Source organism: Manihot esculenta, chromosome 8 (assembly GCF_001659605.2).
Source record: "Manihot esculenta cultivar AM560-2 chromosome 8, M.esculenta_v8, whole genome shotgun sequence".
In the NCBI taxonomy this organism is placed as follows: Eukaryota; Viridiplantae; Streptophyta; class Magnoliopsida; order Malpighiales; family Euphorbiaceae; genus Manihot; species Manihot esculenta.
In genome coordinates, this window is record NC_035168.2 from 428890 (window position 1) to 443023 (window position 14134).

General features: G+C 35.8%; 2 protein-coding genes across 16 annotated transcripts; one reads left to right on the top strand and one right to left on the bottom strand.

Moving 5' to 3' along the window:
• Positions 1-1016: 1016 nt before the first annotated feature.
• Positions 1017-9947, bottom strand: LOC110621325 (two-component response regulator-like APRR7). Of its 14 annotated transcripts, none has more exons than XR_006351671.1 (11): positions 9698-9924; positions 8601-9231; positions 7355-7516; positions 7107-7240; positions 6672-6833; positions 5316-5439; positions 4661-5108; positions 3718-4546; positions 1754-1913; positions 1314-1419; positions 1017-1125 (listed from the first exon to the last, which is right to left on the bottom strand). XR_006351671.1 is itself a non-coding variant. In XM_021765567.2 (10 exons), exons 2-9 carry the CDS (start codon positions 8944-8946, stop codon positions 3090-3092), a joined length of 2247 nt encoding a protein of 748 aa, XP_021621259.1. In that variant the 5' UTR covers positions 8947-9231; positions 9698-9924; the 3' UTR covers positions 1037-1419; positions 3059-3089. The 14 variants fall into 14 exon arrangements, 10 of the variants coding, with proteins under 10 accessions (XP_021621259.1, XP_021621260.1, XP_021621256.1 ...); XR_002488965.2 differs by lacking the exon at positions 1754-1913 and adding an exon at positions 3059-3131; XR_002488966.2 differs by lacking the exon at positions 1754-1913.
• Positions 9948-10889: 942 nt separating this feature from the next.
• Positions 10890-13975, top strand: LOC110621323 (thioredoxin-like protein AAED1, chloroplastic). Of its 2 annotated transcripts, XM_021765556.2 has the most exons (9): positions 10893-11280; positions 11360-11495; positions 11576-11621; positions 11968-12027; positions 12348-12384; positions 12556-12635; positions 12777-12889; positions 13094-13154; positions 13553-13975. In XM_021765556.2, the coding sequence occupies exons 1-9, from the start codon at positions 11100-11102 to the stop codon at positions 13610-13612; spliced, it is 774 nt and encodes a 257-aa protein (XP_021621248.1). In that variant the 5' UTR covers positions 10893-11099; the 3' UTR covers positions 13613-13975. The 2 variants fall into 2 exon arrangements, 1 of the variants encoding a protein (XP_021621248.1); XR_006351734.1 differs by lacking the exons at positions 12348-12384; positions 13094-13154; positions 13553-13975 and having other exon boundaries at positions 10890-11621; positions 12777-12837.
• The last annotated feature ends 159 nt before the right edge of the window (positions 13976-14134 follow it).

Sequence of the window (14134 nt, forward strand, 5' to 3'; positions counted from 1 at the left end):
CTCATGCCTTACACGTGCCAATCATTCCTCTTCTTTACTTACCATTGCTCCATCCAAGCACTCATGCCTTATTTAGTCCCAATAATTTAACTTTAAACTTCTCAAGAAATTAATTCAACTTCTCATTTTATTCCAACTTCTTCATTTTTAGAGAAATTACTTGCGAGGAATTTGAAAATAGATGCATTTTTCCTTTTTTTTTTTTCTCTTGGCCTAGAAGAAATATTTTCTCTACAACCAAACACCAAGTCTATAATTTCTCTATGAAAATATTGCAAATTCTAGTTCTCTTATAATGACTCATTTCTAACCTAAGAATATGAGGGAGTTGGAAATGTTAATTAATAAATAGACATTCAGAATATTAGTCTAACTAATTTAAAATCAGTGATTGCCAGCCACTAACTCATTTAAAATTAGAATCAAAATGACATAAATAACAACATTCAAAATTAAACAATATTATGTAGGACCTCTCATGAAAATTAGTGTTTTCAGCATCCCTTTTTTGTCCAAGAATTTCTAAATTCATTGGATTAAGAAATCAGCTAAATCATTCTCAAAGAGCCTCATTTCATTGTGCACAACTCTCAACTCTCTATATCTTTAATGGTACTGTTGTTCTGGAAACCCAAATAAAAAAGAGACAAAAAAAACAAAAAAATCCCATATTGAAAAGCATACCAGTCAAATATTATTATTTAATAAAGTCCGACTAACAATCACATCTCGTGTGCTTCTCTTTGGAGTGAAATTTTACTCGTTAAAGCATATTATTAATAGGAGGGTGGAAAAAAAAAAAGGAATAGCTACAAAGATCCAGTGCAAAATTTCCCTTCCACACCGATACTCTATGAGCAGCAATACAATTGGGCCATCTTAATTCCACATGCATTCATCAACTCAACATAATATCTGCAAGTTCAACAGAATGCTTCCCTACTAATTTATGAGTCTTTGTTAATGCTAGTGTTTAGTCCACTCATTCAAATCTCCCATTATCCAGAACACTTGGCTTTTTATTTATTTACTTTTCTCATATAAATATTATTTGCTGTTATTTAGAGACTTATTGATTCTAGTATCCTGAGTTATTGCATGGATCCACAGTTCAGAGTCATCATCCTGCATCAAAGCACAACGGTTCCAAGCTCATTAATAACAAGAGAGGCATTTGATAGTGTTAAAACCATCACAAGATGAAAGGATATTATCAAAGACTAAATATCACATATAATGTCTTCCATGTTTTGCCTCTTCTGTATTTGCATGTAAATACATTTGACTAAATAAGGGCATTTCCGACAGCTCACCATGTTTGCTTTGCTTGAAGGAACTGGCGTAGTTCAAGAGAAGCTTAGGAATGTATCCTTCTTCCTCCAGAGGAAGTGTGTGTCATTTCTTGTTCCTCAACTCTTCCTGCACGATGAACTTGTCACATTTAAACGGGATAATCATTTGACTCCCAAATCTCAATTAAAAGTAAGAGATCATCCAAAATAGCAACTTCACAGAACAACAAATCAATCAGTCTTTCCCAGTTCTCACAAAAAACGCGCTTAAGCAAGTTTCAGACAGCCAACAAACAATATCTAATTCAATTTATTTCAAAGGATAGCTCTTTCGAGAAAAGCCACCTTCCCATAGAAGTAGCAGTTAAAAAGTTCTAAGCAACAAATACAGTTCTGCAGTCAAAGTTCACATCAATCAATTAAATACAGTTTTTGTTCTCTATCTATTGATGTCAAGCCACCTATGCCCCGACTAATCAGTGCGTAATTGTCACTATCAGATCAAGGGATCAATTAGCTCTCGGTTGCTCTGCTTGTGCTCTCATTTGCTGTCTGCCGCACGAATTGTCCCCGCACACGCGGTCGTTGCTCAGCTAATTTCTTCCTGCTTTGGTACCGAACCTAAAATATGAAATCATTGTTAGGAAATCTAAGCCATTTCTTCCCGGTAAACTGGCAGGTATGACAATTAGCATGTTGGTTGGGAAACCCTTCAATAACAGAAGATTTAACTTGTTTGTATTAACAGATAATGGAAGGCAGTAATGAAGCAAAATCAGGTGCAGCCACAAAATAATGAAAAATACAAAGACTTGGCATAAGAACTGGAAAATACTTGAACTTCATTTATAAGGAAAATCTGGCCATTATGCCAACAAAAGACACGCAAAGGAAACAAGAAATGATCGCATTGCTACATCAGCATAAAACTTTCTCCCCTTGTTTGGAATCAAAGATTTCAAATGAATTCAATTTAATCTATTTCTTGTCTATCAAATTTCTTGTACGGAATGGAAGAATTGATTTCTTTCTTAACTTACAAAATTTTCAATTTCAAAGAAAAATGAAATCTATGTATGATTTTGTTTGAATTTATTTGAATTCTTTTCTTGTGAAACGAATAATGTCAAACGGAGGGTCTCAATTCCAATTGATATGAGAATATATGCAACCCTGAAAGACAGAAGGAAAGTTGGATGATATTCAGAAATAATAAAACTAACTCCGAAGCATAGCCTAATGCAATGATAGAATATTGAAGGAGTGAAATCATGCTCTGGTAGAAATAAACAAGTCTGAACAAACAAAATGTTTCCAATCTAATGATTTTTACCATTTGTATATCAAGGAGCCTTCTCTGACATTCACGTGTGATTGGATATGAATGTAATACTCACAAGCGTACAATACAAAAAGAATCATGTTGGGTATTCATACATGCAGATACACATCCTCTAGTTGCAGGAAAGTTTAACAGGTTCCAACCCCTTTTATTAGAGGTTGAAGCACCCAAAAGAATTGAGAAAATGAAAATAGTAGTGCTTGAATGTTCAGTGAAGTTTTATACACAAGTTCACTGATTTTAAATTTGGCAATCAAATCTGGACAAACAAAATTTTTCTACTCAAATGGTTTTGACCATTTGTACATCAAGGACCATTCTCTGAGATTCATGTTCATGTTGAGTGGGAAAAATAATCCCAGCTGAACAGTTACAAAGAAATAACTGCAGCAAAAAATAACTCCTTAGAAGTAGCATAACATACCTAAAAGCCTGTCCAGTTGATACTTTTTTCCCTAATCCATATGAACCTTAAAAGCCACAACCATGTGAACATTCTGTTGATTGTACAATCAAAGTCAGTTGGCAAAAAATTTATTAAATCAAGCCTTTGATTGCAAAAAATTTAAAGTTGAAGAGTTCAAGTTCACTTAAAAGTGCAAGCACTTGTTGTACTCATTTTCCCAACAAAATATGAAACTTTGATGTATGAGAAATGTATGACCAACAAAGAGGAAATCCTTCCAGTCCACACAAAAATTTCATAGAACAATTTAAATAGTGGATGAGAAAATCATAATAAATTTAAAGCAATCTTATCTTAGCCCTATTAGCACAAAGATAGAAAATAAGCAAATGACAAGCACAGTAAGCCAAAGAAAATGAAAGTTGAAGAAGGATGCCATATACTGCAACGCAAAGAAGAAAAGAGCAAACAGAAATGTGATTCTCCAGATTTTCTTTTTTTATTTGATGATCTCCCTTTGAAGCAAAAGCACAGAAAATAAAGAATGGAGACCCTTCCATAAAAATGGGGAACTTGAAAGGAAAAACCACAATGGGAAGAAAATGATAAAAAAGAAATTGTCTTAATATAGAAACTCCAACCTTAATTGAATGAAAACCAATTTCAATGTCAGTTACCTTTTTTCTGAAGCATCTCTCCTTTCTTTTCTGTCGAAATTTGGTCAAGGCAGCTTCTCTCTGAGAAAACTTGTTCTGATCTACTCGGTTTCCATCCCCACTTCCACTCCCACTCCCACTACCATCACCACTTCCAGCTTTACCAGCAATCCCATTATCACTTTCTACATTAGTCCCCCCAGCATTGACTGCAGTGCAACTCCCATTTTGTCCATTACTCCCATGGTTACTTCCGTGGTTACTACCTGAAGCACTTCCATTGATACTGTAATTGCCACCATTACCTTCAAGAGTCCCACCCAACAAATTGGAGGACCCACAATGTGGAACAGCTGCAGCCATTTTCTTCAATGATGAATCATCATGCTCAGTTGCCAACTGTTGCTGTTGTGATTGCATGCTGGGAAGATGATGATAATGGTTATTAAGGTGCGGAATTTGGAGTTCCTGAATGGTGTCTCTTGTTTGAGTTAGCATTGTTGTACCAGCTACATCATTAGCTTTCTCTGATAAAATCTGCTGAGGAGCACATAGTGGGTCACCTTTCATTGGCTGGAAAGTAGAAGGTGGATGCAAATATTTGATTGTGGATGATACAGCTGACTTATTTTTCAAGATGACTGACTCGGTAAAAGTGTGATTTGTTGTGGAATCCAAATCAAAATTATTGCTACCAACATTTGAGTATTGATTAGGGTGATCACCATTTGAATGAGATTGCATATCACAAACTGATCCTTTTTTGGTAACATCTAAACTAGAATCATTTGGGCAACCACTCTTAATGTTTGCACCAGTAGCCTTATTTGAATTTGAGGCTGCATTGTACCTGCACAATGAAAAGCAGATATGAAAAAACTATCCTAGGCATTCAATATAAATTATGTAGGATCTCTAATTTGACAACAGAAAATGAAACTAGTTCTTTTTGCTTCTGTCATACCTAGAAAAAGCTGATGAGTCTGAACGTCTCAAGACATTACGATCTTCCAGAATTGTGGTCCCTACATCCTTAACTCCTCTAAGTCTTTTTAAACTAAGTTCAAAGGGCAGTGTTTCTTTAGCATCATTAGAGGAGCTATCTTTTATATCTGAGATCTTGGAATGTCCATGTGAAGCCTCAAAATCCATGCTATTCATATGGGGATCAATAGTGTTTGTGATGAAACCTGTCAGACTAGCAGCTTCATACTTTAATTTGATTGATGGACCCTCACTGTTGAGGTCTAGCTGTCCCTTGTCAATTTGCTCCTTGAGTTTACCGGGTTCCCTCTCTAGAACATTCTTCTGTTTTATATCTACATGTTTGATAGGATCCTCAACTTGGTATTCAAGGTGTAACTCTAGATTTCCTGGCACAACTTTCTTTGGGTCTTTACCAATTGCATTATCTGAAATATAACAAAAGTGGCCCACTATAGGTTTGACATGAGGGAAAGAAAAACAGACATTAAAAAAGAAATGAAAATGACCTAAACAACAAATTAACATCTAATGATAGCTCAATCAAAGCCTTGGTACACAGATCATCTACGTACCAAGTTGTTCCTCCCGTTCTTCTTGCTTTTTTATAGTGATTACAGGAGCTGGTTTGTTACCTGATATTTCCGCATTTGAGTGGATAACTTGAGCACAAGTGCTGTCAGGACATTCAGCAATTTGATCCCAAGGAGACACTGGCCGTGGACTGTCAACCTCTACAGCTTGTTTCGTCCAAGAGCTCTGCAAAAATACCCATGCTATCATAGCATTTTAATCTAGTTTGAAGGGAGTTTGAAATTGAAATGATCTCATACAATCTAGTTTACGATAATCTACTTCATATCTCAAGACTTTTCCAAGATCAACTCGAAATACCCAATCATTTTTGCATGCATATTTATTCATAGATACAAGAATTCATCTTTGGAAGGGAACTTTTCAAAATATTGTCTAATAAGTGAATCTCATATCCCTGACACAGTGTTCAAGGGGGTCAGGGAAGCCCCTTCTAGTCTGGAAGAAGACATAGTAATCCAATAAATAACTTATTGCCTGATCAAAGTACAATAGCATTTATAATATGTGGGGGCATTTAAATTATTGTCATTATCCATCATATTATATACCGAAAATAATCACTCAAACTTTCCCTACTATGAACTTACTGCCTCTATGTTGCATGAGACATACGTTCAATAAGTTTTGTTGGATGATCTCCTTTATTATTTGATTTTGAGGAAAACAAATTAGAGTTGGCAAAAGTTAACCTAAAGATGCAACTTATCACCATAACATATTGACTGCCACTGAGACCATGCTTTTGAATAATACTATTCATGCAATGTCATTATCATCATCATTATTGAAGAATAAATGCCAATGATTTCATTTAAAAATAGGTAAAGTAATTATGTAATAACAAAAGTAAGTCTTATGGTTCAAGGAGGAGAAGGAAAGTCATTGCTGTCCCCTCAATCAAAAACAAGAATATTAAGAAGATACTTGTAGAATGAATTACTTTCTTGAATCTTTTAGAAGCATTTTGCCTATTCCATTAACTGAACAAAAAATCTTTAAAATGATAGAATAATTTTATTTATCTGGTTCTGGTGAAACATATATCATCTTCGTGATGGTCCTGATGGACTAGAATAAATTTAATAAGGCCAAAAAACAATGGCAGAAATGAAATCAAAATGATAGGTTACAGACCAAAGGCTATCCAGCTCACTGCCTATAGAAAAGCTAAGGACATTAGCAACCAAAAACCTGTTTACAGTCTACAAGAACTAAAGTAATTTTCTATGTACAAGTTGAAAAGTGGCATATTAACAGTCCAAATGCAATCACAATAAATACACGCCAATAACAAATTTCCAGGAGAGTCTGGATGGACTCTGGCCATATGCAATACGCAAAGTAAATAATGAGTAAAAACATGGTCTTGGCAATAAGAGACTGATATTACGCACCTGGGTGCCGCTCCCATTGTCACTTCCATCACCTAGATTTAAACCAATGCTTTCATTATCCTCTTCATCATTGCTTCCCGTGTCATTGTCAGACTTCTCAACACTTTTTGATTTAACAGATTTTTGAGTCTGTGTGCCACTTTCACTCCCACTACCACTAGACTAAGGGAAAAATTGGAAATATACATTAAGCATGTAAAGCAATATGCCCATGCATGAAACTGAAAACCATAAACAGTATCATTGCAGAAATGCAAATTCCAAATTGAATCCATCTATGTCAAAAGGATGGTCTAAGCAGTGATGCAAACAGGTGTTTATTTCTGTATGCCTTCAGAAAAATGGGAAAAAGGGAAAAGCAGTTGGCCACTTATGATGAACTAGTTGTTTTGAGGCATGGATTTAAAATTGAGGTGGAAAATTCTGACTACTCACACTATGGCATCTTCTCCATACATGCTGCCATAGGTTCTTGAGTTCATTTTTCCGTATAGGCTTCACTAAAAAATCAACAGCACCTTTTGATAAACACCTAAAGACTAAGCCCATGGAATCATGAGAGGACATCACTGCACATAGATCTCATCAGAAAAGATTGTTAAAAGTATCTATTCAAGAAGAATTCATAACTAAACAGTTGGCTTTATTCCATAACCCAATAAAATGAATGAATAATAACTTACTGATGACAGGAATGTTCTTGCGTGACCTATGGCTCATAATCTTGCATAAAAGACCAATACCAGATAACTGAGGCATGATTACCTCAGTTAAGACTAGGTCAATTTGATTGGTCAAATCTTCTAGTATCTTCCATGCTTGTAATCCATTTGATGTTTCGATAACTGACATGGCAATAAGAATAATAAGCACAGCATAACTGTAGCAATTGATAACTTTTGAATTCACAGAATTTGATGAAAATGGCTTGCTTGTTTCAGCCATGATTCCATTGAATAAAAAGATGAATTTACAACAATTAAAGGGCTAATTTCTAGCAAGATCTAAAGCTGATTTCTAGCAGTCGCTGATTTCTAGCAATTGTAACAGTACAAAGTATTTATAGAAAGATACCTCATTTATTATTTCCTAAGTCCTCATTTACTACCACTACTACCTTCTAACTTAAGCATCAAAGTGCCAGCACAGAGGAGATCTTGCTAGCCTTCTAAAATTGACTTGCCTAGCAAATAACTCCAAGCGTCTCTTTTACAACTTGGACCACCTTGTAATCGACCCAAACCGCTCGTCTGGGACACATGGCAGCATCCAGCTATCTCCCAAATTAATCAGCTATCAAATCTGACCTGGGGCGTGGAAATTCACTTTGCACATAAAGATGCATTTTGAGAAAAGGGGAAGCTTTTTACTGGCCACAGTTTGCCCACAAGAAACAACCTGAATGAAGTTATTCTGCACTTCTTGGTCTTTTTGGTCTTTTGGGTTCATATGAATGGCAGAATGCTCACAAGCACCTTACCAGGGGTTCTAGAATCTTGCCACTCATCAAACTAATAATGTTCCTTCACATAGTTACATAAATTTCGAACACTTGAAAAGTTTACTGAAAGAAGCATCTTGTCAACATTCTTCAGAAAGATATCGCCATCCATATATTAGTCAGTATTAGAGTCCTTACTTCCCACGTACCAGACTAATAAAGTTCCTCAAACATAAAAAGTTCCTTAAACATAAATTTCAAAATTTTAGGAAAAAAATCAGTGATTTAATATTGCTTTCAACATTTTCTGAGGGATTTTTCCATCTTCAGAGTGCGAGAACCATTCACTTTTGTTCCCCAAGATTTTATAAATGTATAACACTTGCTGCAGGCATAATTTAACTCAGAGCTCTAAACCCTTATTTTTGTTTCCATGAAAATTCACTATTATAATAAAGTATTCATTCACAAAAGAACACTAGACAAACCTTCATAACTGCAATTGCGAAGCAGGGCAGTGACAACATGTCGAGTAGAATCATCATATTCCACAAGCAGAACCTTGAGGGATCTCAAATGGAGAAACCTCTCCCAACAAACTGTCGATCCTTGAGATTGTTGTTGCTGTGTTATTTGCAGTGCAGCTGCAGGGGCCTGAGGAGCCCCTCCATGTCCATCTTTTATGTTTTCAGCAGTGCCATTGACTTCCAAACTGCAATCTTCAGCTAAATTTTGCTCCTCACTTACAATCCCATCCTTAACTCTCTTATTCACACTTTGTAGCAGGTGATTTAGTTCCCTCAAATCTTTGTCACCATCACCATCAACGCTCATCTAGACACTCCCTGTCAATCAGATTCAGAAAACCTGATAACAATAATAATAACAAAGAAGATGCAACAGCTGAACAGTGAAAAACCCTCTTCAATCCACAAAACAAATGGCGCATAGCGTCCACTTCCAGAAACCCAACCTCTAAGCCAGTTCAGCTCAACCTGAAACGAAGGAGCAAATCACCAGGCAGGCAGTGACGCAGAGAGCAGATCCATAACCAAATAAACACCACCACCTCAGATATGACAAAAAATGGGGTTCAATCCTCTTTATGTTCAGAATGTCCTAAAAGAATAAACATCAATCTGGTTATCTAAGATGTATGTCAACCCAAAAAGACAAATAGGCACTACACAAAGTCTCAAACTTCCCCCCCCCCCCCCCCCCCCAAAAAAAAAAAAAAATTTATTCGTAATTACCACTCGACCCATAAATATCAACCAAGACAGAGAGTGGATTGTAGTTGACTAAATTCCATATATTAAATAATAGTATAAAGGATATCAACAAACCCTAGTCAAGAGCAAACAGAGAATCAACAAAGCTTCTACCATAACACAATTTAATTAAGAAAAAGACAATCACAAAGATCTATAATCTTCTACTAAGCACTCATTTCAAGCATCTTCGAATTACTGCAGAACCCTTTCTTCAAGCATCAGAAGTTGCAAAATAACAAAAAAAAAATGAATATGAATTCGTCACAATATTTAAGAGTTTAAAAAAATTACAAATTTCCTCTAAAGCTTACACAGATAAGACTGAAGATTAATCACCTCCACAATTTCATTATCAAGCTCGATTAAGCAACAAATCTTAGAGAATTTCACATTACAAAAAAAAAAAAAAATCTCAAAGCATGTCAACTGTTAAAAGTTGAAAAATAAGTTTAGAATTTTTGAAGAAGTGGAAAAAATTGAAAGAAATTGAGCTTGACTGGTGTAAGAAACAAGGAAACTAGAGGAAGAAGGAAATATCGGCGACCTAATAGTTAGGAGGAGAAGGGAAGAGAGATTAGATGAGTACGATGATGCTGACATGGACGAAATGGAGGTGTGGAACGTTCGAGAAGTGCCATGTGAGATGGGATATTTACACGTAGCGAAGACTGTAGGGGACACATGGACTTGCTGAGCTGGACAAAATCAAAAGCCGGGAGCTCAAGGTTTGTATAGCTCCTATAATGATCTTCGTAGATATGATACACGACACGTGGGAGGTTTAGGTTGCTTCACGGACGGCAAACGTCCAGCGTATATTCTGCTGTTTACTGGTTTATAATTGAAGGGGTGTCATAACGGCGTTGGATTAAATAAGATGACTATATTAGACAGTTTGGTTTAATTTTTGTTTTTTTTGAAGCCAATGGAAGAATTAGGTAAAAATATATTTTATTTGGGCATGCATTAGGTAAAAATATCTACGCTTTGTCGTCCCTGCCATAAGTTTTAAATTTGTATTTATTTTTCTTTAATACCAATGTTTGTTATATATAAAGAAAGGCCAAATTAAAGTTAAAGATGGTGTTTGAATGATTACTTTGATAGGAATTCTTAGTAATTAATATGTTTTTTTCAATCTCAACTCAAATGCCCTTTTTTAAGCTTTCCATAAGGCAAACTTAGAGTTGAGCCATCTCACCAAGTATTGGTTCTAATTTTCTTTTGATTTCGATTTAAGATATTATAGTAGTACATGGTTAAATAATTTATAATTAGCTACCCATTAAATAGAAGTTAAAATTAAAAATAAATTTATTAATTTTTATTTGTTTGGAGTTTTATTGTTATCCGATGTCCAGTCCAGTCAGTTTAAACTAACCGCATTTTCAATTCTCCCTTTTTTTAATTGTTAATTTTAATTAGCTCAAAGTCCATAGCGTATTATCATTTTAAAATTCTACATGATTTCATTAATAAATTGCACTCACATCCATTGAATCAAAAATTTGCATGCAGAACTTTTGCGCCATAAAGTGGCTTTTTAGTAAATTTCACCTGTAAAAACGCTAAGAATGGTAAGGGCTAGCTTTCTGAATTTCAAAGTCTTTGACTGTCGTTTTGATTTGCTGGTGTTCTTCCAAATGTTGTTTTGGCCTCGCCATAACCAACGACCCAATTGCCGCTTTTGCTTCTTAGCCGCGCAAGCCAGAGATGGCGGTTTCTCAGTCCACCGCTTTCTCACCGAAAATACCCCAACCCAGTGTCATCAGCACAACACTTTCGACGCCTCTGTTTCAAGAAGCCGCATCAACGGGCCACCGCTGCAGATCAATTAAATTCTTGACCGAGCGTCAAAGACCCATCGTCTGCTCTGCAATCTCGGGATCTCGCGACAAGTGTTCTTACTAGTTACTATCACTTGACTTGGGAAATTATTTATGAACCTACGTAAGCTTGATTATTGTGAATAGGAAATGAAACTTCGAGTTTGGTGGGCGCGAATTTACTGGAGACGGTTAAGGTGTTCGATTTGGATGGAAATGGAATTCCAGTTTCAGATTTATGGAAAGACAGGAAAGCTGTTGTTGCCTTTGCCCGTTATTTTGGGTAATAATGACAAGTTTAATCTAAGTGGGTTGCTCAGTCACTTCAGGCAAAGCGATCTTATATCTTCAGTTGGTTTTCAGATGTGTCCTTTGTAGAAAACGCGCTGACTATCTTGCTGCCAAGAAGGTAATCAATCACACGCAAGGACTGAAAACTAAAGATATCTACTGATAAATTGTTTGTATCTTCTGCTTGGTGGTTAAAACGAGCAATATTTACTGTTTCATTGGAACCTCAAATGTACATCTTGGGTTTGGATTCTTCTATGCTGTAGTATGGTCTATAACCCTACATGTGCTTTGCTAGGAACCATTGATCTAGGGAAAATGTTGGGCCAACCTGAGACTGAGAAGTGACAATGTGTTTCCTTGTCCTTCCTGAACCAGTTGGACTCAGATGACAGATGAGACAAATTTAGTTTTGAGTCGTCTATTTGCTATGGCTTTCATAACTTTGATCTGATTGTTGATAGGACATAATGGATGCATCCGGCGTGGCACTTGTTTTAATTGGACCTGGAAGCGTAGATCAGGTATGTCTTGGTAAGGCATGTTGATACCTTTTTATGCATAATTGTTAATCTCTGCAAGTATCCTATGGCTGTGCGCTTATCCTTGGATGCGTTTCCTATGCCATCCGTAGACTAAGGGGACATAGACGTTTGGTTGCATTTAGTGAAACTTTGTCCAGCCTAGGAAACAAGGGAAATTAGTTACCACTTACCAGTGCGATTGAGTTTTATACTGATAGTGAATTACACGCTTGCTTAACATATTATTCCATATATTAAGCACATCATAGAGTGGTGGGTGTGTTTTGATTTTGATAACCATCTTTAGAAACTTGATGCAGGCAAAAACATTCTTTGAGCAAACTAAATTCAAAGGAGGTATGTTACTATAGAAATTGAAATAAGTTACGGTATTTTGTGGTAGTTTAAGTTTATAGACGCATCACAAGCTGTTATGCACATTTAAGAAAATTGCAAAATGGATTTTTCCTTGAGCAAATAAGGAGGTTGGCTTTCTTACTGCAATTTTTTTTGTCCCCCCTTTTCCAGAAGTTTATGCAGATCCTAACCACTCATCATATGAGGCACTAAAATTCGTTTCTGGGGTTTTGACCACATTTACTCCTAAAGTATGTAAGAAATGTTACATTTTTATATGTTGTTTTTTCTTTCATATTATGGATACTGGTGACTTGTAGATGGGACATGAGCAAATTTTTAGCACTTTGATTACAATGGAGCTTTCTTTCAGCAAACTTTCAAACATGCAGGCAGGTCTTAAGATAATACAGTCTTACATCTTAAGACAATACAGTCTTACATGGAAGAGTATCGACAAGACTGGAAACTTTCATCTGAAAGGAGACTGTGTCCAGAGTGGCTGGTATGTGAATCATCTTGTTTCAACGATCCTTATAGCGAGATGCATAAGAAGTCACCTTGCGAAGTTGATTTTGTTTTGACTGTGAGATATTACAGTTGTCATTGTAGGAAATTGATATCATATATGTGGTCTAATAAGGTATATTGCAGTGCTTTGTGTGTGTTAAACATTGTCTCATTAGAAATGAATTTAATTGTTTCTTAGGCAGCAAGGTGGAATTATAGTTGTAGGTCCTGGTAAAACAAATATCTCATACATCCACAAGGTTAGTGCCCATCCTTTCTGTTCTCACCATTTTGATTTCTAGTGGTTCAAAACCAAGAGCTTTGTTGATCAACAAGCTCAAAATATTTTGTTCCATAAAAAATTTGATGTGCAGCAGTCATGTCGTAAGGAAAGCATAACACATGTTCATAATAAATCATTTACTTAAGGATTTGGACTTGTATTTGATAAAGATAAAAAGGCTTACTAGGTACAACATTTGAACATCATAGTGATTTCCATCGCGGACATTGAATCACTCTCTTTATTTTTCAAGATATCAAAAATCGAATGGGTTTTACTCTTCTTACAAACCAAATCAAATTCAAAGTTCATACCAAATGAATTGCAAATTATTTCCTTCTTTTTTTTTTGGCTTTTTCCTTTTGTGTTGATCAGGATAGAGAAGCAGGGGATGATCCAGATATTGAAGACATATTGGAAGCTTGTTGCTCGTAAAGAATATGGCGCGTCCTTTTGCTTCTTGTGCGCAAACCTTGTACTGGAAGCATTGTGATCAATGGTCCACTTATTACCAAGTTGCTTCTTGCTCACCGAGGTCCAAATTTCAGCCATATATATGCAGCACTTCAACAGTTTGATTTTTATTTGAAGTAATATATGTTATGTGATTATTAATTGAGGTACAATGAGTTGAAAGCTGCACAAGTAACACTACTGGTAATTTCAACTGCCAAATTGAGTCTAGGGGCTTGATTGATTACATTGTATTGCGAGCTAGGATCCAACAACTCCACTTTCACAAACTATCATGTATAAGCATTCTTTGCTCCTATTAAATGAATTACAACTACCAATAAATGGGCATACTAAGGTTAGAACACAGTAAGAGTAATTTAACGCCAGGATATTAAAACTTGTCATTCCTAGCATCGGACTATATCATTCGAGTGTGGTAACTGGTTTTGTCCCATTATCGAGCAGGTTGGAATTGAATTAAACTACTTATGAGTTATTTAA

Coding starts and splice junctions, on each gene's coding strand:
- LOC110621325 (XM_043958943.1), bottom strand. CDS start 8,946: ATGAGCGTTGATGGTGATGGTGACAAAGATTTGAGGGAACTAAATCAC. Junction 7,241..7,354: donor CAAGAACATTCCTGTCATCA/GTAAGTTATTAT, acceptor ATCTATGTGCAG/TGATGTCCTCTCATGATTCC. Junction 1,914..3,717: donor AGAGATGCTTCAGAAAAAAG/GTAACTGACATT, acceptor TTCATATTTTAG/GTTCGGTACCAAAGCAGGAA.
- LOC110621323 (XM_021765556.2), top strand. CDS start 11,100: ATGGCGGTTTCTCAGTCCACCGCTTTCTCACCGAAAATACCCCAACCC. Junction 11,281..11,359: donor TGCAATCTCGGGATCTCGCG/ACAAGTGTTCTT, acceptor TATTGTGAATAG/GAAATGAAACTTCGAGTTTG. Junction 12,028..12,347: donor GACCTGGAAGCGTAGATCAG/GTATGTCTTGGT, acceptor AACTTGATGCAG/GCAAAAACATTCTTTGAGCA.